The following is a 23904-nucleotide window of genomic DNA, read 5'->3' as shown; positions in this document are numbered from 1 at the left end:
ACGATCCTCAGGCAATAAGCAGGTGCCCAAGAGCCGCTCTGACACTGAGGCCTCTGTGCCCCACAGCAACGGGAACACCACAAGGACACGGCAATGTTCCTGTGACATCACAGCAGCAGCTCCCCCAAAAATTGCCTGCAAGGTTCTCCTGGGTCACCAAGGAGCACAAAGGATCCTCAGAGGGCACAACCTATTGCTCAAAGGATCCAAGAGGAACTCAGAAAATGCAGCAAATGAGGACACCCCACAGCCCAGCCTGAACACTGAGAACGAACAAAGATGTGACCAAACCAAAGGAAATACAACTTTTGGTCACTGATGCTTCTGACTATAACCAGCAAGGCTGTTCCATCTGGGATCTTTGTTCTAGAAACAAGCAACATTCTCTGCTGTAACTGTACATAAAGCTGGAACTTGGGGAAAAGAAGTCTTGTGTGACTTCTTGGACATCTTGTGGCTGAGGGTGTCCAAGGCAATGGACTCTCAAGCGGGTTCCCTGCCCTCCCGACTGACAGCTGCCATCTCTCCTTCAGCCCCATGCGTGTCTCCAACAACCTCCTGACAAGGGCCTCCATCCACACATTCCATCACCAGCTAGAGATCCTCATCCACGAGGTCACCCAGCATCCCTGAGGCCACAGCAGGGAGTGCTCCTGGCATCTGGTACAGCACTGTGGCTTTCCTGGGATCCTTCTGGTGCCTGTGGCTGAGAGGAGTGGGGTGGATGGAACCAGGACAGGTCACAGATCAGCAGCCCCACTGCAAGCAGTGCTTTCTCCTGCTGTGTGGGGACTGTGGGGTGACTGATATTGGGACTCCTCTGGCTTTGGCTCCTGCAGACCACACAGTGGCTCAGACACTGGCCTGAGGGAAGGGGTCTCATGGAAACCCGGCACAGGCATTTCTCTTTGGAGAGGGGGTTCTGCAGGGAGAAGGGAGAACAAGAGACGTTCCTGTCTCCTGAGATTCCCCCTCCTCTTTCAGCAGCCATACCACAATCCATCAATACCAGAGTTCATAGGATCACTTCCATGCCAGGGAGCACAAGGCACTCAGAACTGAACCCTGCCAGAGCCCAGCCCTGCCTGCCCATTTGGAGGGTGTGGGGGAATGGAATTTCAGCAGGAGCTGGCCCACAATGATACTTTGCCACTTGTGGGTTTCTCACAGCCTTAGAAGGAGTTTGAGATCTCTGTCCCCAACACCCGCTCACCCTTCAAGTGCACACACGTGCCTGGGGGCAATTCAGGGTCCCTGGAGTGGTGCCTGCTAATCTTGGAAACAGGAGCTGTTGTCTTTTCCAATGGCCTTAACTCCCTTCTAGCTATTAGAAAGTGGCTGAGTAAAGGAAATGACCCTGGAGGAAGGGGCCCAGAACCTTGGAAAAAGATGAAACATCTTTTGTCTGAATTACAAATTAAATCGCTTTCATTTATTTCTTTAGTACTACTCTTTTACTACAAACAAAAACATGTTTCTGAGCTGATTGTTGGGATTCGGGGCTTTATTTCTTGTTCTTGTTGTTGTTATTATTATTTTTTAGTATTACTTTTCACTGTCAAGACTTTTAAATCTTAGACATAAATAACAATGGCTGGATGTCACACACTGGGAAAATTCCCTTGTTTTTCCCACCAGAATTAAACTGGACACTCAACTCCAAGTTGCCAGTGGATTCTAAAGACGGAAAATCCTGTTAATGCCGGGTTTGGTGTGGTTTGGAGCTGGGGAAGGGTCTCATCCCCTCCCAGAAGTGCCCCAAGCCCGCTCTGCTGCTACGTCTGCACTCGCGGCCCCTCACGGCGGCCCTGCCCTGGGGACATGGTGGGACCCCCTCCTGCCAGGGCTGAGGCTCCTCATGGCCCCTCACAGCCCCTCATGGCCCCATAGAACTTCTCATGGGCCCATAAAACCTCTCATGGCCTCTCATGGTCCCTCAAGACCTCTCAAAGCCCTTCATGGCCCCTCATTTTTCCTCACGGCCCCTCTCAGCTCCAGGCGCGGGGCTCCTCCCAGAGGAGAAGGGGTCAGGCCCTGCTCTTTCTCCTTTTATTTCGGTCCCTTCATAGCGACGAGTAAACAAAGGCTGAATGGAGCCTTTCCCCAGCGTTTCCCTCGGGGTTCATTGCGGGCTGAAGCTCTGTGCTGGCGCTGGCCCTAGTGCCAACATCCCTGCAGCCCCCAAGGCCTTTGCTGTCCCCCCGTGTCCATTCCCTGTCCCCGAGTCCCGCCCGGCTCTGGCATCAGCAGCAGCCGCAGCGCAGCGGGCGCCGGCCCGGCCCGGCCGGGGCTCCCGGCCACGAGCAGCAGCAGCGCCGGCCCTTCCCACCTGCTCCTGCCTCGGCTTCCCAGGCCTTTTGCCAGGGCAATTCTGGACTACAGCAACAATCCCCCACAAACAGCCCTGATTCCTCAGGCCCGCCTCTGCTGCCCTCAGCCAGCCCTCAGAGGAAGAAATGATCGGGTTCCAGCGCTGTTTTCAGCACTGTTTTATTCACCCTGAGGTGACAGCAGGAGGCTGTTGGTGCCTTGGCCTTGGCAATTGGAGATCCTGGCTGCTCTTGCCCCTCTTCTGCTTGCCACTTGAATTTTAGCAGTACAGCTGCAATTGCCTCTTTCAATCAGTGCGACCCACTGTGCTTTTCTGACAGGGAACTCGGACTGCTTGTTAAAAAGGCCTCATGAGTAGTAGATCTCCAAATGCTCCCAAGGCCCTGAGCACAAAATCAAAGAGAATTAAAGCCACACAGGTCACATTTGCAGTGCTCAAACACAGCCCTGTTGCTGCTGCTGCTGCTGAAATAGAATCAACTGACAGAGGCCATCACAGAAATTGCCTTTACAGTGGCAAATAAAATGAAAAATACGACCAGGAGAAAGAAAAAACAGAACTCCCCAACTCGCTTCACTGTTTCTATTGAGCAGCTGAAGAAAAAGGAACAGGACACCTTTCAGGCAGTCCCACAAGCTCAGGGTTCTCATTTCATGGGGAATCTGAGATGCAATTGGCCTTTTTAAAAGGATAAAACAAAGGGAATGAACTGGAAATTATTAGGAAAAAATGTACCTTCTTATATACAAAGTTCACCAAGTCATTCCCTACATTTCTCCTTTTCACATTCTTTCTGTCATCCAGAGAGGTCCAGCCTATCATGTTCTGATACTTAATCATCAACTGATTGTGCTCTTGATTTCTCCCAGTGCAAGAGATGTAGAATCATCTAAACTGAACACAGAAACAAACTCTCTCTGTCAGCCCATCTTCATGTTCCAGATCACTTTCAAGATGTCCATGGGGCATTTGGAATGATCAGCTCTCCACTTCTGGCTGCACACCCTGGAGATTCTTTCTCCACATTCAGCCAGGCTTGTATTCCCTAACAATTCCCAGTACCTCATCATGATTTCTTTGGGTAGAAGAGTAACAGTGAAAACCTTACCAATGGCACAACTCCCCTGTCCACAAGGAAAAGAAAGAACAAGTTGTCAAGTGCTTCAAATATTTGTCCTGCTTTGCTGCAGGAGTTGTGCTGCAGTCACAGTGTGGGAAGCCAAGAGAAGCTGCAGCTGGGGGCACATCTTGTGATAGGAGCTGCGCCTTGTTCTCCAGGACAGGTTTTTGGAAAGAACAGACGGGACTGTGGAGAAGATTCTGGGAAAATTGAAACAACTTTCTTATGAAATGAAAATCAAATCAAAAGAAACAACCAATATGTTTTTCTCTATTTTTCTCTATTTATTTTTATGTTCCCCTTTTCCATCTTGCACTTTCTCCATCCCATTCATTCCAAATGGATCTCACCTCTAAGATCTGAGACTTGGCAAGTTTTAGACACTGTAAAATACCATGAGCTATACCCAGTTTGCCTTGCCCTGTTTTCCTTGGAAAGCAATGCTGGAGACACAAGTGCAGTGCTTGGGTCGGGTACAAATTCTGCATTCAGGGAATGTGCTCAGATGGTGTCTGACCCTCAGCAGGGACAAGGCACAGCAGCAACCAAGGGCATTCCTGTGCCCCTGTGCAGGATTCAAGACTCTGGCTCTTGGCTCAACACGGCAAAGTTGCCGTGTTTGGCCAGGCTCAGGGGCTGCCCGGGGAGTGCGGGGCTCGGGCCGGGGCCGAGCGGGCAACGGACAAACGGACACGGGGACAAACGGTCCCGGTGCTTCAGTTGCAGCGGCGGCAGCGGCAGCAGCAGCAGCAGCGGCGGCAGCAGCAGCAGTGGAAGCAGCGAAAGCAGCCAATTTATCACTTTTCTGTCTCTCCTCTCCCTTTCCCACGGACCCACATTCCCTCCGGGTCTCCCTTTTCCTGCGTCCCCCCCTCTTCCAGGTTCCCTCTCCCCGTACCCGCCCGGGCCATGCCCCCGGCCCGCCCCCGGACCCGCCCCCGGGCCCTGGCGGGGTTGCCCCGGCCCCGGCCCCGGCCGTCCCGCCGTGGTCTCGCCTCCGCCGGGCTCTGGCTGTGCTGGCGCTGGCGCTGCTGGGCGGGCATCATTGCCTGGGGCTGGGGCGGAATCGCTGCCCTTTGGCTCCGCCTTGCCCGATCCCGGCCCCGGCCCCGACGCAGGCTCCGGTCCCGACCCCAGCTCCGGTCCCGACCCCGGCCCTGCCCCCGGCCCCGGCTCCTCCCGGTGCCCGCGGAGGACACAGGCGGCGCGGCCGCTGCCGCCGCCTCCGCTGCGGCTCCCCCGGCCCGAGCTCCGCCGCTCAGCAGCGCGGCCGCTGGCCCCGAGCCGCCGCTGCCGCGTTCCAATGAGGGAACGCCTGCGGATGCCCGGCCCGGGGAGCTCGGGGAGCGCTCGGGGGCCGTTCCTGTCCCCGGGCCGAGCGCTGATGGCCGCGACTCGCCCCCAGGGAAGGCGCAGGAGGCCCTGCAGCAGCGCTACGAGCTGGGCCCGCTGCTGGGGCGCGGCGGCTTCGGCAGCGTCTTCGCGGCCACGCGACTCTCGGACGGCGCCCCGGTGAGCGGTGGGCAGAGGAGGAGGAGGAGGAGGGGGCGGAGGAGATGGCGGGGGCGCGGCGGGGCGGGCAGCGAGCTCAAGCCTCTGCTGCTCCTTGCTCGCAGGTGGCCATCAAATGTGTGCCGCGGGATCGCGTCCGGCTCTGGGGCGAGCTGGTGAGTGTGCGGGGCCAGCGGCAGAAGCCGGGGCGTGCCGGGCAGGGATGAGCCGGGGCCCGGCGGGGTGGGAGCCGCCGAGAGTCCTGCGGGGAGAGCGGGCGTGGGGTGAGCGGGGTGTGCAGAGCATCCCGGGCTGGCTGAGGGGTCCCAGAGCCCTGGCCCGGCCTCAGCCCCACTGACAGCACCGTGCTCCTCCCGCAGCCCGACGGCACCCGTGCTCCCATGGAGATTGTGCTGCTGGACAGGGTGTCCTCTGGCTGTGCTGCAGTCATTCAGCTGCTGGAGTGGCTTGAGCTCCCCGACAGCTTCGTGTTAGTGTTGGAGCGTCCACAGCGGTGCCAGGACCTCTCGCATTTGCTGGCGGAGCGGAGGTTCCTGCCAGAGGAGGAGGCGCGGGAGCTCTTTCGCCAGGTGCTGGAGGCCGTGCAGCACTGCAGCAGCTGCGGGGTCCTGCACAGGGACATAAAACCGGAGAACATCCTGCTCGACCTGGCCACAGGGCAGCTGAAATTGATCGACTTTGGCTGTGGCGCCTTCCTGCAAGACACAGCCTACACCCAGTTTGCAGGTGAGCCCTCGCAGGGGATGCTCCTGGCCATCTCATGGCCCAGCCTGGCTGTGGCACCGGGGATTCCCCGTGGTGCTGCCAGGATGGGATCAATGCTTGAGGCAAATTGATTTGGATGGGGGTGTGAGGGGGGCCAGCTCCCAGCCCTGCCAAGAGCCTTCAGCACCCACTGTGCCCTGGGCTGGGGCTGGGACAGCCAGCCTGACAAAAACCCCCATGGGGGTAGCAGAGGGCAGGGGTCTGACCCCATGCCCCAGAGAGTTTAGTGAGTCAGCGAGGAAGGGCTTGAACTCCTCTGCTCCCCACGTTTGCCTTGGCCTATTAACAATGTTTTGGAGGCCATGCAGGCAGGGAGGAGAGTGTGTTTTCTCTACCATGGGGTGGGTTTTTATTTGCTTGTCATGGTTGGGCCTCCCCTGTGCTTATGCTGCCCTCTTCCAGCAGCAGGTGCTTATTTTCCAGCCCTGGGTTTGTAGCCAAGTGCCAGGTGCTGGCAAGAGGGCAGTGGGTCACCCCGTGTGCCGCTGGGGCAGCCCCCACATGCCCAGGGATGCTGGGGCCAGGCTCTGGGAGCAGCAGCATCCCCCTGATGAGCTCCATCTGTGTTCCACAGGAACCCTGTCCTACAGCCCACCAGAGTGGATCCACCAGCAACGCTACCATGGCCAGGCAGCAACAATCTGGTCCCTGGGCCTCCTGCTCTACCAGCTGGTCGTAGGGAAGCACCCATTCATGAGGGGCCAGCAGATCATCTGGGGGCGGATCTTGTTCCCACGACGGCTCTCCCAAGGTGAATCCTCATCTCTGGGCACAGGGGGAACACCGGGCTTGGGAGACAGCTGTGGGCTCATGAGCATCCTGCTCTGGCAGCTGCTGAGGAGGTGGCACATGTCCTGCTCTCCTGCAGACAGGGAATCCATGGGGAAGTTGAGGCCCAGCTCTGGGCACACCCAGCATGGCCTGGGCACTGGAAGGGGGCGGCAACTTCTCCAACTGACTGGTGATTCCTGGTTTCTCTCTTCAGAATGCCAAGATATTATTAAGAGGTGTTTGTCCATGCAACCCTCGGACAGGCCATCCTTAGAAGACCTTTTGCGCGATCCTTGGATGCAGGCTGTTCATCTGCCCTAGGAGATGGGAGAGATCCACATGCACAGTTGGATCCAGGGGCCTGGCAGGTAACAGCTCCACACATTTCTTGGCAATCGGTGGCAAAGCAAACCAGGCTGTTTTTGTCGTGCCTGTAGGTCTGAGCAGGGGTCATCAGAAGGGAACACACAGCTCTTGGGCTGGAGCTGAGCTGGACACCTGGTGTGGCAAGCACTGGTGGCCACCATTCCCCCTGCTTTTGCTTGTCTGCTTCACTGATGGCTGGGACCCTGGGCAGAGCACTGACAGCCTGGTCTGGCCCCTAGGCAAGGAGAAGGAGCCCCTGGAGAAGCTGTTACCAGCTGGGGCTGCTGCTGGAGACACCAAGGACAACCTCAAGGATGGCAATCTCTTCCTCCAGCTGGCCAGCTGAAGATGATGGATTTCAATTCTGGCATGTCTTCAAAGACTTGGTCCACGCCCAATTTGCAGGTGAGTCCACAGCCAGGGGATGCTCCCAGATCTGGGCATGGCACAGCCTGGCCAGGCACCAAAGGTTCCCCCCTTGGCTGGGGTGGATGCAAGCAATTCTTCAGTTGGCTGCCTAGCTGCTTTTTGTCTCTGGACAGCTGCTGAGGGGCTGGGTCTGCCGTGGCTGGCTGCAGGCTGGGCACATGGCCTGCCCTCCTGCTCTGCTCCCAAAGGCAGCAGTGATGGGCAGCTTTGGGCCCAGCTCTGAGCACGGCCAGCATGGCCTGGGCACTGCGGGTGGCTGGGACAAGGGGACAGGAGCCTTCAGCTGACGGGCGGTTTCTGGTTTCTCTCCTTGCAGCCGGGCTCTGCGGATGCTGAGGCTGCTCTGGGCTCTGCCAGGGCTCTGCTGGGCTCAGCCCCAGGCACAGCTGGGCTCACCCTGCCCTCCCATTGCTCTGACAGCTTTGCATCACACGAGCCCGTTCCCAGCACACCGCCTGAGCTTTCTGCTTTTGCAGGTGAGTGAGACTCTCCTGCAGGCCAAGAGATTGCAGTTAGGGACACACATATAATTGGCAAGGACCCAAACTCTCCACAGTCCCAGCTGAATGCCTGCATCTGCACAGGATGTTTTCTGTGTCCCACTCTTCCTTTCTTTTTGGCTGCAATTGTGCAATTGCACTTTCTTCCTCCTCTAGAAGTGCCACTGCTGTGTTCCTGAGGCAGTTCAGTCTGGAGCTGATGGATGAAGAATCGCCCCTCTGCACTTCCAAACCAGAGTAAAAAGCTGTAAGTGGGACTTTGCATCTTTAAGAAACCCCTGAATGTTTGAAAGGGAATGTGCAGCTCATTCACAGGGTGAGAAGGAAGGGCACCTTCTAAAGGATTTGGGGTTTGACAGAGTTTAGATTCCCAGCGCTGCTTGGAGCTGGCAAGGCGCAAAGCACTTTCTTCTTGCTTCACTCCAATTTCACCACAATTTCAAATAACAATATTGGAATCAAACCCCAAAAACTTTTTCAGAAAGGTTTCTGAGGCCGGTAAGATGCATCATGCCATCAGCACATTTACAAAGTAAATAACTGTGTTTTATGTTTCAAAAGACCAATTACACCTTAATTCAAAGTTAGAGAAGATATTTCACTGCACACTTGGGTTCTGTTTTTATCTTTCACATTTTATAGAAGTTTTTTTTCTTTTATTTTTCCGCATTTTTCCCCTTAAAACAGAAATCATGCTATGAAAAAGAAGTGTCCTTTGCTCCTGGTTCCTGTGTGGAGCAGCTCCCTTCCCGCTGGCTGAGCTGCTCAGGCAGAGCCCAGCAGCTCCTGGCCCTGCAGGGCTGAGGCTTTTCCCCGTTGCTGGGCACAGACTGATGGAGCAGCACTGCTGAACACAGGGACACGCAGAGGGAGCAGAGCAGCTGCCTTTGCCCACCTGAAGCTCCAAGGCCAAACTCTGAGCAGACACAGCTGGAAGAGACTCGCAGGCTCCCTGTTGGCTCTGCTGCCCCACTTGTGCCTGGCCCAGCTCTGCGTGAGGCACAGGGAGAAGAAGGGGCAGCTCCCTCCCAGCCCCAGCCCAGGGACCCCTCCAGCCCTGGGCCTTGGGGCACTGTCAGCACCCGCTCCTCCAGCCACGGCTTCTGCTGGCACTGACAGCAACAACCAAAGTGGGGCTGGTCCTGAGGGAGCAGCAGCAGTGCCTCGATCTGATCCCTCAGTGTGGGGCAGTGCTGGAAATATGATCGCAGCAGCAGCACCACCACCAGCAGCAGCACCAGCAGCACCAGCGCCAGCAGCACCAGCAGTAGCATCAGCAGCACCACCACCAGCAGCAGGAGCAGCAGCAGCAGCAGCACCAGCACCAGCAGCACCAGCAGTACCAGCACCACCACCAGCACCAGCTTCACCAGCAGCGCCAGCAGCAGCACCACCAGCAGCACAATCAGCAGCAGCACGAGCAGCAGCACCAGGGGCAGGATCAGCACCAGCAGCAGCACCAGCAGCAGCACCAGCAGCACCAGCAGTACCAGCAGTACCAGCAGAACCAGCTCCAGCAGAACCCGCTCCAGCAGCTCCAGCAGCAGCAGCAGCACCAGGGGCAGGATCAGCAGCAGCAGCAGCAGCAGCAGCACCAGCAGAACCAGCTCCAGAAGCACCAACAGCAGCAGCAGCACCAAAAGCAGCACCAGCAGCAGCACGACCAGCAGCCGAAGCAGCAGCAGCAGGACCAGCAGCACCAGCAGCACCAACACCAACAGCACCAGCAGTGCCAGCAGTACCAGCACCAGCAGCACTAGCAGCAGCACCAGCACCAGCAGCACCAGCAGCACCAGCAGTACCAGCAGAACCAGCAGCGGTAGCAGCACCAGGGACAGGACCAGCACTAGCTTCACCAGCAGTGCCAGCAGCAGCAGCAGCAGCAGCAGCAGCACCACCAGTGCCAGCAGCACCAGAAGCACCACCACCAGCAGCACCACCAGCACCAGCAGTAGTACCAGGGGCAAGATCAGCACCAGCAGCACCAGCACCACCAGCAGCACCACCAGCAGCAGCAACAGCAGCAGCAACAGCAGCAGTACCAGTAGTGCCAGCAGCACCAGCGGCAGTGCCAGCAGCAGCACCAGCAGCACCTGCACCAGTACCAGCAGCAGCAGCAGCAGCACCAGCACCAGCAGCAGCACCAGCAGAAGCACCAGCAGCAGCATCACCTGCAGCACCAGGACCAGCAGCACCAGCAGTACCAGCAGAACCAGCAGCAGCACCACCAGCACCAGCAGTAGCACCAGGGGCAGGATCAGCACCAGCAGCACCAGCAGCAGCACCAGCCATAGCATCAGCAGCAGCACCAGCCATAGCATCAGCAGCAGCACCAGGGGCTGGACCAGCACCAGCAGCAGCAGCAGCACCAGAAGAAGCAGCATCAGCAGCAGCATCAGTGGCAGCAGCAACAACAGCAGCAACAATAGCAGCAACAGCAGCAGCACCAGCAGCACCTGCAGCAGCACCACCAACAGCACCACCACCACCAAGAGCAGCACCAGCAGCACCAGCACCAGCAGCACCAACAGCAGCACCAGGGGCTGGACCAGCACCAGCAGCACCAGCAGCAGCACCAGCAGAAGCACCAGCAGCACCAGCATCACCAGCACAGAAGCAGCAGCAGCAGCAGCAGCAGCATTTGCAGCACCAGCATCACCACCAGCAGCATCAGTGGCAGCACCAGCACCAGCAGCACCAGCAGCACCAGCAGAACCAGCAGCAGCACTGCCACCAGTGCGAGCAGCAGCAGCACCAGCACCAGCACCTGCACCAGTACCAGCAGCAGCATCACCAGCACCAGCAGCACCAGCAGTATCACCAGGGGCAGGATCAGCAGCAGCAGCAGCAGCAGCAGCAGCAGCACCAGCACCAGCACTAGCACCAGCACCTGCAGCACCAGCATCACCACCAGCAGCATCAGTGGCAGCACCCGAACCAGCAGGACCAGCAGCACCACCACCAGCACCTGCACCAGCAGCAGCAGCAGCAGCAGCAGCACCAGCAGCAGCACCAGCACCACCAGCACCAGCACCACCAGCACCAGCAGCACCAGCACCAGCAGTGCCAGCACCCGCAGCAGTACCAACACCAGCACATGGAGCTGACTTTCAGTGCAGCCTCTGCCATGCTTCCCTCCCTGTGCAGCGCTGTCACAGCAGCCTGAGGCACCTGGGAGCCCTCAGTGCCAGCAGGTACTTGAGATGGCAGCCCTGGGCTCCTGCATGTTACGCCAGGAACAGAGCTGGGGACTCCCTCCCCATGTGGAGCTTCCAGATGGAAAAGGCTGCTGTGACCAGGCAGCTCCAAGGGCACAGAAAGGAGGGGCTCAACCCCTTGATCTGTGCCAGTCCCACAGTCCTGGGCAGCAGCCACCGAGCCCTGGGGGAGCAGAGGGCACAGCAAGAGGGACAAAAGCAGTCAAGGTCAGAGACTGGGAAGAGCCAGACCTGGGAGCAGGAACAGCTGCCTCATTGAACTCCTGGAGAAAGCTCTTGGCTGGTTCAAAGCCCTGAAAGGTGTGAAGGGCAGAGAAGAGGCCACACCAAACAATGCTCCTGTTTTCACACCTCCCCTCTCTGTGTCCCAGAAGGAATTGGATGAACTGTATTCTTCTCTCTGAGTCGTCTCGTTCAGTGTGAGCAGCTCAGCACCAGGAGCTGAAGGAGCTGAAGCCTCAGGCCACAAGAGCTGAGTAAGAGGGGGCTTTTGGGCCAAAGTAATGCTGCTAAGTAATGGACCTAGCTGAATGCAGCAGATAGAATCCTGCAATTATAGAATCCATTTTGCTGGAAAAGGCCTCTGAGCTCATCCAGTCCAGCCAGTCACCCAGCAGTGTCAAGCCCAGCACTAAACCTCGTCCCTGAAGTGCCAAGGTCTGAACAACAGGCCCTGAGTGAGGCCTGAACAACAGGCCCTGAGCCAAAGGTGACCTCTGGATGAACCTTCCAACCAGAGGTTATCTGTCTGTCTGCTCATTACTGAAATATGCATGGTCATTAGCACTGTGATAGATGGATCCACTCATCAATGAAACATGGATTGACCTTTCTGTGTTTAGAAGCCAGACAAGGCCATTCAATCCGACATCTGGCCTTGTTTGGGGTGTATGGACAGAGTCAACTCCCTTGGTTCCTCCTTGAGGCCTGGCCAGGCTTTGGTAGGGACGCAAGAGGAGGATGAAACCAGATGTTCCCACAGCAGAAGTGCTGTCAGTTTGTTTATTCAGCACCATCAAAGCTGGGCCCTCTCTCACAGCGGGGGTTGAGCCTCACCTGTGGCTGGAGGCACCTGCAGGATTTCCCAGTGTCCAGGAGTGGCTCTCCAGTCCTTGGCTGTGACAGCATCCCCAGCTGATGGGTGGATCTGGGGATGGCAAAGTCTGAGGGGAACTGGATCTTTGTTAATGCCTGCAGGCAATCTTTGGCAGTGATGATTGGGTGCATTGCTGAGCTGCTCCTTTTGTGATCCTTTGCTGCTTGGAGCTGCAGTAAGTGACACTGATTCCTTCAGGTGGTGTTTGTGCCTTTGGTGCTGACTCTGCCCACTGGTGAAACAAAATTGGCAAAGTCTGGCCAGATCACAACAAAATATCACTTTTTAAATGTAAATGTAAGGAATCAGTCCCATCTGAAATTCCCAGAAGGGAAGCCCTCCCCAGAGTTCACTGGCTCTGGAGTGGGGCTGAGGTGGGAGCACCGTGCGAGCAGTGGGGCAGTCGGTTAAAAGAGGCTGAACCGCAGGATGTCTTAAAATGCATCCAAACATTGCATATGGAAAAAGGAAAAGAACTTGTGGGTTTGGGAAGACAAGGATGGATTTTCTTAACAGCACCAACAGAAGGAACAGTTGTTTTTTGGAATGCTCCCACATGAAGGTACAGAAAAAGGTTTTAGTCTTGAGCTCAGATTTGTTTGTGCAAGTAACATAATAACAATAACAATAACAATAACAACACAATAATATATATTTATATATATAACCAAAACTCAATAATGTGAAATAATGCTGAAAATACCAATTTGTGAGCTTTGGCTGCTCACTGTAACACTAAATACCCTACAAAAAAGAACTGGCAAAGACCCAAATGTCAGTGGTAAACTTTGTGAATTTTATACAAGGAATAAAGGAGGAACGGATAAAACTGGCTGTTTTTATAGGGTTTGTTGATACTATGATGCAGAATGCTTTGTCTGTTCCTGTGAAAAACACACTGATTAAGACTGCTGGGTTTTTCATGTACCAGACTCTCTACAAGCTGCAGGATTGGTTGAACAGGTGAAGGAGTTGTTAAGAGAGCAGTTGATAAAATGAGGAAATGGGAACCTGTCCTGGTGGAGAACCCATCTCCCAGATGTGTTCCATGCCCTTAACAATGGGCCCACTGGGGAAATGGAAACCCCTGGGTGTGCAGGGCTGCACCCAATTTGCAAACACAACCATGGACAGTGAGACTTGGACTGCCTGGGAAATTGTTCTGGGTGTGATGGCCCCTGACAGGGCCACCCCAGAGGCTGCAGGGCTGGACCTTCATGCACTGGAATTAATTAGGAAAAAGCCAAAGCAAATGAAAGTTAACAATACAAGAATAGGAATTCAGATTCCTCCAGGACGCTTTGGTTTGGTAACTGCTCACTTGAGCTTGGCCTTGCAAAGTGTTGATGTCATGGGAGGAGGAATTGATGCAGATTATGAAGGAGAAATTAAAGAAATTCTGTTAAAAATGAATGAACAAGATTGGATTATTCAACCCCATGACAGGTTATCACAAATATTGATATTGCAGTTTAAAAACGATTGTGAAAGAAGGAGATCCACCTCCAATCAGCACTGTTTGTGGAGATAAAAGGTTTGGATGCAGCAGTCCTAATAATTGGTCCAGAGTGTGGGTCCAGAGGCCAAATGGCCCTCCAGAGGCAGCTGAAGGAACAGCTCTGGGGAAAGACAACACTGGTTGAATCCTGAAACCTGAGCATGAAGAATGGGAATATGTCCCTGCAGCCAAGTGTTCTCTGCCAGAAAAAGTCAATATTGTTTTACAGATGCTGCCAGAGCAAATCTCCCTGTTTGGCCCAACGACCCCTTTGGAAAATGCTCTGATCCATGGGGCTCCATGTGAAGGCTGATGTGACACTGAGGGACTTGCACACCAATTCCAGCCAGGAGCTGGAAACTGGGATCCTCTCCCCTTCGGCTGGAGAAGTGCCAGGTCCCAGTCCCTGACGGGCACCCAGGCTCCTGGCTGGAATTGGTGTGGAAGTCCCTCAGTGTCACATCAGCCTTCACATGGAGCCCCGTAGATCAGAGCATTTTCCAAAGGGGTCGTTGGGCCAAACAGGGTAATTTGCTCTGGCAGCATCTGTAAAACAATATCCCATAACATCAGCTTGTTGTGGCAGAGAACACTTGGCTGCAGGGACATATTCCCATTGTTCCTGCCCAGGTCTCAGGATTCAAACAGTGTTGTCTTTCCCCAGAGCTGTTCCTTCAGCTGCCTCTGGAGGGCCATTTGGCCTCTGGACCAATTATTAGGACTGGTGCATCCAAACTCTTGATCTCCATGAACAGAGGTGATTTGAGGTAGATGTCCTTCTTTCACAATTCTTTTTAAAACTGCAGTATTAATAACTGTAATACCCTGCCATGGGGTTGGAAAACAAAATCTTGTTCATTATTGTTTAACAGACTTACATCAATTTTTCCTTGATAATCTGCATCAATTCCTCCTCCCATGACATCAACACTTTGCAAGGCCAAGCTCAAGTGAGCAGTTACCAAACCAAAGCATCCTGGAGGAATCTGAATTCCTATTCTTGTATTGTTAACTTTCATTTGCTTTGGCTTTTTCCTAATCAATTCCAGTGCATGAAGGTCCAGCCCTGCAGCCTCTGGGGTGGCCCTGTCAGGGGCCATCACACCCAGAACAATTTCCCAGGCAATCCAAGTCTCACTGTCCATGGTTGTGTTTGCAAATTGGGTGCAGCCCTGCACACCCAGGGGTTTCCATTTCCCCAGTGGGCCCATTGTTAAGGGCATGGAACACATCTGGGAGATGGGTTCTCCACCAGGACAGGTTCCCATTTCCTCATTTTATCAACTGCTCTCTTAACAACTCCTTCACCTGTTCAACCAATCCTGCAGCTTGTAGAGAGTCTGGTACATGAAAAACCCAGCAGTCTTAATCAGTGTGTTTTTCACAGGAACAGACAGAGCATTCTGCATCATAGTATCACCAAACCCTATAAAAACAGCCAATTTCACCCCTTCCTCCTTTATTCCATGTATACAATTCACAAAAGTTTACCACTGACATTTGGGTCTTTGCCAGTCCTTTTTTGTAGGGTGCTTAGTGTTACAGTGAGCAGCCAAAGCTCACAAATCAGTACTGTCAACATTATTTCAAATTATCAATTTTTAATTATGTATATAAATATATATTATTGTGTTATATTATTATTATCATTATCATTATCATTATCATTATCATTATCATTATCATTATCATTATCATCATTATCATCATTATTATAATCATTATCATCATTGTTCTTGTTGTTGTTTTTTCACTTGTACAAACAAATCTGAGCTCAAGACTATAACCTTCTTCTGTCACTCCACATGGGAGTGTTCCAAAAACAATTGTTCCTTCTGTTGGTGCTTTTTCCTATTTGCTGTTAACAAAACCCATCCTACTCTTCCCAAACCCCCAAATTCTTTTCCTTTTTCCACATGCAATTTTTGGATTCATTTTAAGGCTGATTTACTAAAACATGGATATGATCTGGTATCAATATCCAACTGAGAAAGACAAAGACTCCTTAACTGTTTTAGGATTAAAAAGTGTATGTTTATTCACAGCACTGGGCTGATGTGTCAGGTCACCCCTTAATACACACGGCCCCAAGCACAGGTGAATACAGGCTTTTTATTTACAGAAGTATTGAATACAAATACATATTCATGACCCAGTTCCCACCAACTTTTCACTTCCTATGCTACTTAGGAAAAAAAGCAGTTAAGCATGATCCTTGAAATGGGTCAGTGGTCTTTTTCTGAGGAGGGGTCACAGAAGGGAGGAAGGGATATGGCTCTTCCTCGTTCTGCCCTTTCAACCTTTTCAATGCAAAGTGACAAATGGACCCTTGGCTGGGCTCCTTGTTTCATATCTTCAATGAGTTTCTGATTTGCAACTGTATTATGTTCTTGAAGTTCTTTACCAGATACTTTATTTCTCACTATAAGCCCAACTGAACAAGCATAAAGTTGACAATTAGTTATTAGCCCATGCTTAACCTCTATTTTAGCAAGGCCTCTTGTGGATGCTAACTGAAACAGAGAGCACGGTGCCTGTGGAAATTGCAGGCCACATAGCTTTCTCAGTCTTGCCTGAGAAAGTGGCCTGGGAAATCATGAGGAGGAATTAAAACAATCCTCAGAGACAGAAAACAGCCTTGCAGGTGCTGTTTGTCTGTTCCTTGTTTTCTTGCAAGAGAAGGTCGAGGGGTGGTGTACCCCACTGACCAATGATAGTGATGTGTTAGTTTACTAACCAATAAGAGTTTCTTTTCTGTACTTTTCACGTATCGGTCTATAAAAAAGACCTGAGGTAATAAACCAGAGAGAAATTCTCCTGATCGACTCCCAAGAGAGTCTGTGTCGTTCTTCTCGCCGTTCCTAATAGAGCGACATCCTCTCTATCTACCTTTAATTTTAGCAAGGCCCATCTATTGATTTTAATTAGAGTTAGCAAGGCTTCTTTTTAATTAAGGCCTCAGCTTCTCTAGAATCTTAAATTCTTCAAAGTTTGTGTCTCACCATGCCCCTCTGCTTTTTGTGTGTTTTGTTGTAAAAAGGCAGAATTGGCAGGATTCAGTTCTGAGGCCGATTCTGCAGCTGCTGCCTTGCGGGGCTGGTGCTGTCCCTATGCAGGCCCAGATATTTCTCATGCAGCTTCCTCTGTGGGGGCTGTAGGAAAACTTGAGGGGAAAGTATTTTATTATCTTTCCTTGGTTAATTTTTTAGTTACCTCCCTACGCCTAAGATGGACTTGATGCGAAAAATTGGGACAGGGAGCAATTGGTTACTAAAACAAAAAATGTGATTGGCTTTAGGCAGTGGCATTGCTTGCCACTGAACTGGATCATGTTTAAAAGGAAAATGACTGGAACAAAAGGAAGGAAAATGGTACAACAACATTTGACATGGACAGTCCTCCCACAGGGATATCCGGCGTCACTGGTTTTGTTTGGGCAAGCTTTGCAGAAAATATTAAGAGAGTTTACTCCAGCCTCAGGAGTTAGGATGTTGCAGGATGTGGATGATTTGCTTTTGTCAGGGGGACAAAAGGTGGTTGAAGAGGCTACTGTAAAGCTGCTTAATTTTCTTGCTAAAAAGACTTAAGGTGTCTGAAAAGGAGGCCAGTTGGTAGGAAAAAAAATAATAATAAAAAGGTCATATATAGAGCTGTCCTGGGGTGACTTTATGATCCTGGTATCCCCAATCGTCTGGTTTATGTTATATATTAAGTTGTGCACCTTTAAGACTGGCTCTGAGAGCGAAGGGGGCGGAAGAAGAAGTGTGCAATTTGTGTTGAAAGAAAACATCACTCCCCCACATCCCGCTCCTGGACTGTGGTGTCTGCAGCACGGACACACTGCAGGACACAGCTTCTCTCTGGCTTTTAGTTAGTTTTAGCTAGCTGAGGCAGAGGAGTTCCCTGGACCTTTGTTTTTTCCCTTTTTACCTGCATCTGTACAAGCCTGCTCTGGACCGAACACGCAGCCAAACCCCGGGAGCTCACGCCTGTGGCCCACCGGGGCCTGGGCCTCGGCACTTTCCAGCGCCGAAAGGACTGATAAGAACCTGAGCGAGCCGAGCTACACCACATGAAAAGGATTTTCTTCCTAGATTTGCCATCCCATTCAACAGCAAGAGGTTTTCTTATTTAATATTATTCAATTTCTGACGCTGCCCGCTGTGGCCCGTAACGCTTTAGGCTAGCTCTGCTCACTGGCCGCTTGCAGCGTCAGGAGTGGGGAACGGTCTGGGAGCTGTTTTCCCCAGACCGAACCTTCAAAGCCCTGGTGCCACTATAGGCTCTGCGGATCACGGCGTCGTGGGCTTCGGCGAAGAGATGGAGGAGACCCAGAGTCTAAGCAGCTTTCCAGGAAGAAGGATTTATTAAGGGAAAGGGAACAGTGACGGGACAAGGGCTGGAAAGGTGCACAGGAACCCCAAGGCTCTGGGCAAGCAGCACCGCTGTGCGCCTCAATTTAAGGTGGGGAGGGTACAAACACAGGAACCAATCAGGGCATCTCAGGGGAGGAGTTGGGGGGAGGGCTTACAATGTTGGGGACCAATAGGAATCACATGTGGGAGGGGCGGCAATCACAATGCCAATGGGGCTTCGAGTGAGGGATGAATGACAGGGAAGGAGCTAGAACAAGAGGTGGGGTTTACATAGATTGATGGGGATCAGGGGCAGGAACAGGGTGATGGACAAGGAAGGTTCAGGAAAAAGGGGAGGGGTTTACAAAACTGACAAGCGGGTAAAACCATTACAACCCATGGGGGGAATAACATCAGGAGCAAACCATTTAAATTAATAATCAGAACAAAATGAACAGGCGGCAACAAATTTCTGTTAAATAAACAGCTTTTCCCACTTCTCTCCAAGGAAATTTTTTTCCTTTCCCGGAACAGTTGGGGGGGGAGGGGTCATTTCCCTGGGGAAACCCCCACTTGGAGTTTTCCTCCTAAATTGGCCTTAAAGAAGGACAAAAGGCCAACAAAACTCCACAAAAATGCCACAAGATTCCTTAAATCTTCTCAAAACCCTACCAAATTCCAAAAACATCCCACAAAATCTCCTCCAATTTCCACACAATTGCAGAAAAATACCACAAGATTGAAGAAAAATCCCACAAAATACCCTAAATCTTTTCAAAACGCTATGAAATTCCAGAAACATCCCACAAAATTCTTTACAAATTTCCACAAAATCTCAGAAAAATCCCTCAAAATTCTTCAAGTCTCCTCAAAATGCCACAAAATGCCACAAAAACCCCAGCAAATTCCAGAAACATCCCACAAAATCTCCTACAATTTCCTAGACATTCCAACAAAAACCCCACCAAATACCAGAAACATCCCACAAAATCTCCTCCAATTTCCAGAAAATCTAAGAAAAATCTCTCAAAATTCTTCAAGTCTCCCTAAAATCCCACAAAATGCCAAAACATTCCACAACATGCCAAAAAAATTCCACAAAATTCAAGAAATGTCCCACAAAATTCAAGAAAAATCCCACAAAATTCCAGAAATATCCCACTAAATTCCTGAAAAATCCCACATAATTCCCTAAATCTTCTCAAAACGCTACCAAATTCCAGAAACATCCCACAAAATTTTCTCCAATTTCCTACAAAATTCCAGAAAAAGCTGAGAAGATTCCACAAACATCCCACAAAAAATCCAGGTACATCCCACAAAATTCCAAAACATTTCCTCAAAATCCCACACAATTCCAGAAAAATCCTACCAAATTCAATAAAAATTCCACAAAATTCCATAAATCTTCTGAAAACCCTACCAAATTCCAGAAACATTTCACTAAATCTCCACAAATTTCTGAAAAAATCCTGAAAAATTTCACAAGATTACAGAAAAATCCCACAAGATTGAAGAAAAATCCACAAAATTCCAGAAACATCCCACAAGATCTTTACAAATTTCCACAAATTCTAAGAAAAATCCCTCAAAATTCTTCAAGTCTCCTCAAAATCCTACAAAATTCCAGAAACATCCCACAAAATTTAAGAAAAATCCCACAAATTCCTGAAAAATCCCGCAAAATTCCCTACATCTTCTCAAAACCCCACCAAATAACAAAACATCCCACAAAATCTGCACAAGTTCCAAGAAAATCTAGAAAAAAATCCCACATCATTCAAGGAAAATCCCACAAAATTTCAGAAAAATCCCACCAAATTCCAGAAACATCCCACAAAATCTCCTCCACTTCCAACAAAACTCCTGGAAAATCAAAAAAAATTCCAGAAAAATCCCACAATATCTCTGCCAATTTTGACAATATTCCAGAAAAATCTCACAAAATCCTTGGAAAACCTCACAAAATTCAAGAAAAATCCCATAAAATTCCAGAAACATCCCAAAAAATCTCAATATCCCACTAATATTCAAAAAAATCCCACGAAATTCCTTAAATCTCCTCAAAATACTTCCAAATTCCTGAAAAATCCCATGTAATTCCAGAGAAATCCCACAAAATCTCATCAATATCCTGGTAAATTGCAGAAAAATCACAAAAAATTCCCTAAATCTCCTCAAAACCCTACCAAATTCCAGAAACATCCCACAAAATTCCAGAAAAATCCCACAAAATTGCCTGAATATCCCATAAAATTCAAGAACAATCCTTCAAAATTCCAGAAAAGTCCCACAAAATTTCCGAAAAATTCCACAAAAATAATTTTAAAAAATCCTACAAAATTTTAGGCAATTCTAGAACATTCACAAAAATCCCACAAAATTCAAGAAACATCCCACAAAATTATTTTCATTTGTTCAAAGTCTCACATACTTCCACAAAAATCCCACAAAATTGAAAAAAAATCCCACAAAATTCCCTAAATCTTCTCAAAATGCTACCAAATTCCAGAAATATTCCACAATATCTCCACAAATTTCCACAAAATCTAAAAAAAATCCCTCAAAAGTTTTCAAGTCTCCTCAATATCCCACAAAATTCCATGAGAATCCCACAAAATTCCAGAAGCATCCCACAAAATCTCTTCAATAGCCAGAAAAATCCAAGAAAAATCCCACAAAATTCAAGAAAAATCCCACAAGTCCCTAAATCTTCTCAAAACCCCACAAAATTCAAGAAAAATCCCGCAAAACTCAAGAAAAATCCCACAAAATTCCAGAAAAATCCCACAAAATTCCAGTAAAATCTGATGAAATTGTTAGCGTTCAGGAACACACATAATCACAAATGATTATATGCAGGGGCTTTATTAAGAGATCTGGGTGTCAGGGGTTCACATACCCAAATCTGACCCATCTTGGTTTTGAGTTGAACATGTTTTATACTCTGTTATTATATAACTTCTATATTAATTATTAAACTTACATTGCTCTATTGTATGCATTGTTTTTACCCAAGCATGGATTGCTCCTGATCCACCCCAGCCCCCTAACATTGTTCCTCATGTTCTTTAAACAATAATTACAGCTAATCACATCTAACAATTGTATCATGATCATCTACTGATTACACAGGTGCAGTTTTGACCTGATTTTTAGCAAGTACAAGGCCTAACATTTCCCAGGGCCAACTTTTCCCAGGCTTGGCAAACCTAACTTTCTAAGTCCCTGGATTTTCTAAGATTTTGAGACCTTTTACTATCATAACATATTTGTATTATATATTTGATATTACATATCTAAATGAAAGCATTTTCACTTCACTATAAGTGCAAATGTTTTCACTTGATACAGTTCCTTGTTTCTGAGTTTATACTTGATGTTCTTTGAATCCTTGATTGATGTAAACCTCATCCAGGTGAGCTGTCCTGGATGCTGTCAGGAACTGGAGAACCAGAAGATGGTGGATCTCACATCAGTGCCTTTATTATTTTCTGGTTCCAGGACATTTTCTTCTGTATTTCTACCTTGAAGATGCTGCAAACTAACCAAATTGCTAAGAATACAATTAGTAAGACTATGGCACTCTCAATGATAGATTTACTCCACGACCTCACATTCCACCCTAACCCTTTGAAGATTCTGCCTAACCAATTGTAGTCAAATCCTTTTGCTCTTCCTGTGCTCCATGCTCTATTTGTTGCAACTGATTGATGTCATATTCTACATCTGCAGTTACATTTGGGATGTGGATGCAGCAATGATCAATCCTTCCCTTTAAAAAACCCACACACTCCATGCTCTTTCAGGAGTAGTAAATTGTAATTGTATGTTTAGTTCTTTAAATCTTTCTCAGGTCACTCTTGCTAATTTATCTACCTGACCTGTAAGTTTGTACAACATTTCTTTATTCTGATAGTTTGCTATAGGATCGAGCAAAGACTCTAGGGCCCACCCAAATTTCGCTCTACTAAAGGGTTCTTATCTTAATCCTTCCTAGCTCTGCCTGTGTCTAGCCACTGAGTTGATTTTGCCATTGTTAGCATCCATACCAAGATTAATTTTTGTTTTAGCAATTTCACCAATGTTTCTGCACCCCAATGGCATTTGTTATGTTTAATTTGTAGAACTTCTCTCATTATCAAGGGGGTTAACACTATTTGTGCAGTTACATACCACTCTTCTGAATTATTTTGTGCATTTAGCAAATGTCCCAATTTCTCATCTTTTACTGAATATTTTGGTTTTGGAGGCAAATTACATTGAGATACATTAACTTTTAAAGGTATCAATGCCATTGTTGTTTGCACTTCTCAAGCAATCTGTCGAGCTGTCCAGTCTGCTTTTCGATTTTCCTCACAAATTTTGGAGTTTCTTGATTGGTGTGCTTTACACTGTATAATTGATACTTGTTCAGGTTTTTGTATTGCTTTTATCAATTGCAGGACTGCATCTTGATGTTTAACGTGTGTACCTTGAGAAGCCAGTAGTCTTCTTTCTTTCTACAGTGCTCCATGTACATGTACTACTCCAAAAGCATACTTTGAGTCAGTCCATATCTTTACCCTTTTCCCTTTACTCAATTCTAGTGCTCTGCTTAAGGCAACCAGTTCTGCCCTCTGGGCAGATGAATTTGGTGATTTGTATTTGGTATTTGCTTTTGCCTCCACTATTGTACTGACTGTTGTTACCGCATATCCAGCGTATCTGGTCCCGTTCTCCACCAAGCTGCTTCCATTTGTGAATAGCTCTCATTCTGGTTGCTCTAGTGGGATGTCTTTCAGGTCTTCTCTTGCCAAATAGGTGTACTCTATTACTTCTACACAGTCGTGCTTTAATGGGCCTTCTTCAGTTGTGGTACGTGGGAACAAAGCTGGATTCAAGAGGTTAGTTGTCTTTAGTGTGACATCATCCTGCTCAGTCAGGATTACCTGGAATTTCATCATCCTGCTTGGATATAGCCAATGACCCCCCTTTTGTTCTACAACAGTGGTCACCATGTGTGGCACGTAGACATCTATGTCTCTACCCATTGTGAGTTTCCTAACCTCTTGTTTCAGCATCACAGTGGCTGCGACTGCCCACAGGCACGAAGGCCATCTGGCACTCTCATTGTCAAGCTGTTTGGAAAAGCAGCCTACCGGCCTTTTCCAGCTTCCCAAAGGCTGGGTCAGCACTCCCAGTGCTAGGTGTGATCTTTCATGCACAAACAGGTGAAAATCTTTGGACAAATCAGGCAATCCTAATGCCGGAGCCGTTGTCAATGCCTCCTTCAGTTTGAGGAAGGCCTCCTTCTGTGGTTTGCCCCAGGTAAATGGCTGCGTCTTCTGGGCTTCATACAGGGGTTTTCAATTAGTCCATAGTCCATGACCCATAGATGGCACCACCCTGTCATCCCAAGGAAAACTCGCAGCTCATGAAGGTTCTGGGGTTCTGGAATAGCACAAATAGCTTGAATATGATCAATATCCAGCTTATGTTGCCCGTGTGAGATTTCACATCTCAGGTAAATCACAGTTTGCCGGGCAATTTGTGCCTTCTCTTTAGACACCTTATATCCTACCATTCCCAGCTGATTTAAAATTTCAATTGTTACCTTTATGCAGGTTGTTTTCTCTTCTGTAGTTGTCAGTGTATCATCAACATACTGTAACAGCAGGTATTGTTCTCTCAGTACTTGCTCATTCTCAGTCCAAATCTCCAGCTCCTTAAATAGCTGGCTTCCAAATAGGGTTGGACTGTTCTTGTATCCTTGTGGGAGGTGTGTCCAGGTGAGCTGAGTTTTTCTTCCATTTTCTGGATTTTCCCACTCAAAGGCAAGTAGTTTCCTACTTTCTTTGTCAAGGGTATGCAGAAAAATTGAGATACATTGAGTGTGTTATCTCATATATTTGTCTCATATATTTATCTCATATATTTTTATCATATATATTTGTCAAGGG

At 49.4% G+C, this 23904-nt stretch overlaps 2 protein-coding genes across 2 annotated transcripts in view; one reads left to right on the top strand and one right to left on the bottom strand.

Moving 5' to 3' along the window:
• LOC147646893 (serine/threonine-protein kinase pim-1-like) overlaps positions 1 to 12846 on the top strand; it is a 28182-nt gene extending 15336 nt beyond the window's left edge. The window contains exons 3-12 of the mRNA XM_086872700.1: positions 4791 to 4964; positions 5069 to 5119; positions 5324 to 5690; positions 6304 to 6480; positions 6715 to 6868; positions 7106 to 7271; positions 7612 to 7771; positions 7952 to 8042; positions 8483 to 9923; positions 9985 to 12846. Coding sequence (XP_086728826.1) covers positions 4791 to 4964; positions 5069 to 5119; positions 5324 to 5690; positions 6304 to 6480; positions 6715 to 6821 — 876 coding nt within the window. The 3' untranslated portion in view covers positions 6822 to 6868; positions 7106 to 7271; positions 7612 to 7771; ... (1 more) ...; positions 8483 to 9923; positions 9985 to 12846. The remainder of the gene's footprint in view (positions 1 to 4790; positions 4965 to 5068; positions 5120 to 5323; positions 5691 to 6303; positions 6481 to 6714; positions 6869 to 7105; positions 7272 to 7611; positions 7772 to 7951; positions 8043 to 8482; positions 9924 to 9984) is intronic.
• Positions 1 to 23904, bottom strand: part of LOC147646881 (uncharacterized) — a 450805-nt gene that overhangs the window by 34963 nt on the left and 391938 nt on the right. The gene's annotated exons all lie outside the window — the stretch shown is intronic.

Source organism: Cyanistes caeruleus, unplaced genomic scaffold (genome assembly GCF_971803275.1).
Source record: "Cyanistes caeruleus unplaced genomic scaffold, bCyaCae1.hap1.1 HAP1_SCAFFOLD_76, whole genome shotgun sequence".
NCBI lineage: Eukaryota > Metazoa > Chordata > Aves > Passeriformes > Paridae > Cyanistes > Cyanistes caeruleus.
Note: the sequence above shows the minus strand (reverse complement) of the source record. Positions and strands in the feature narration are given on the sequence as shown.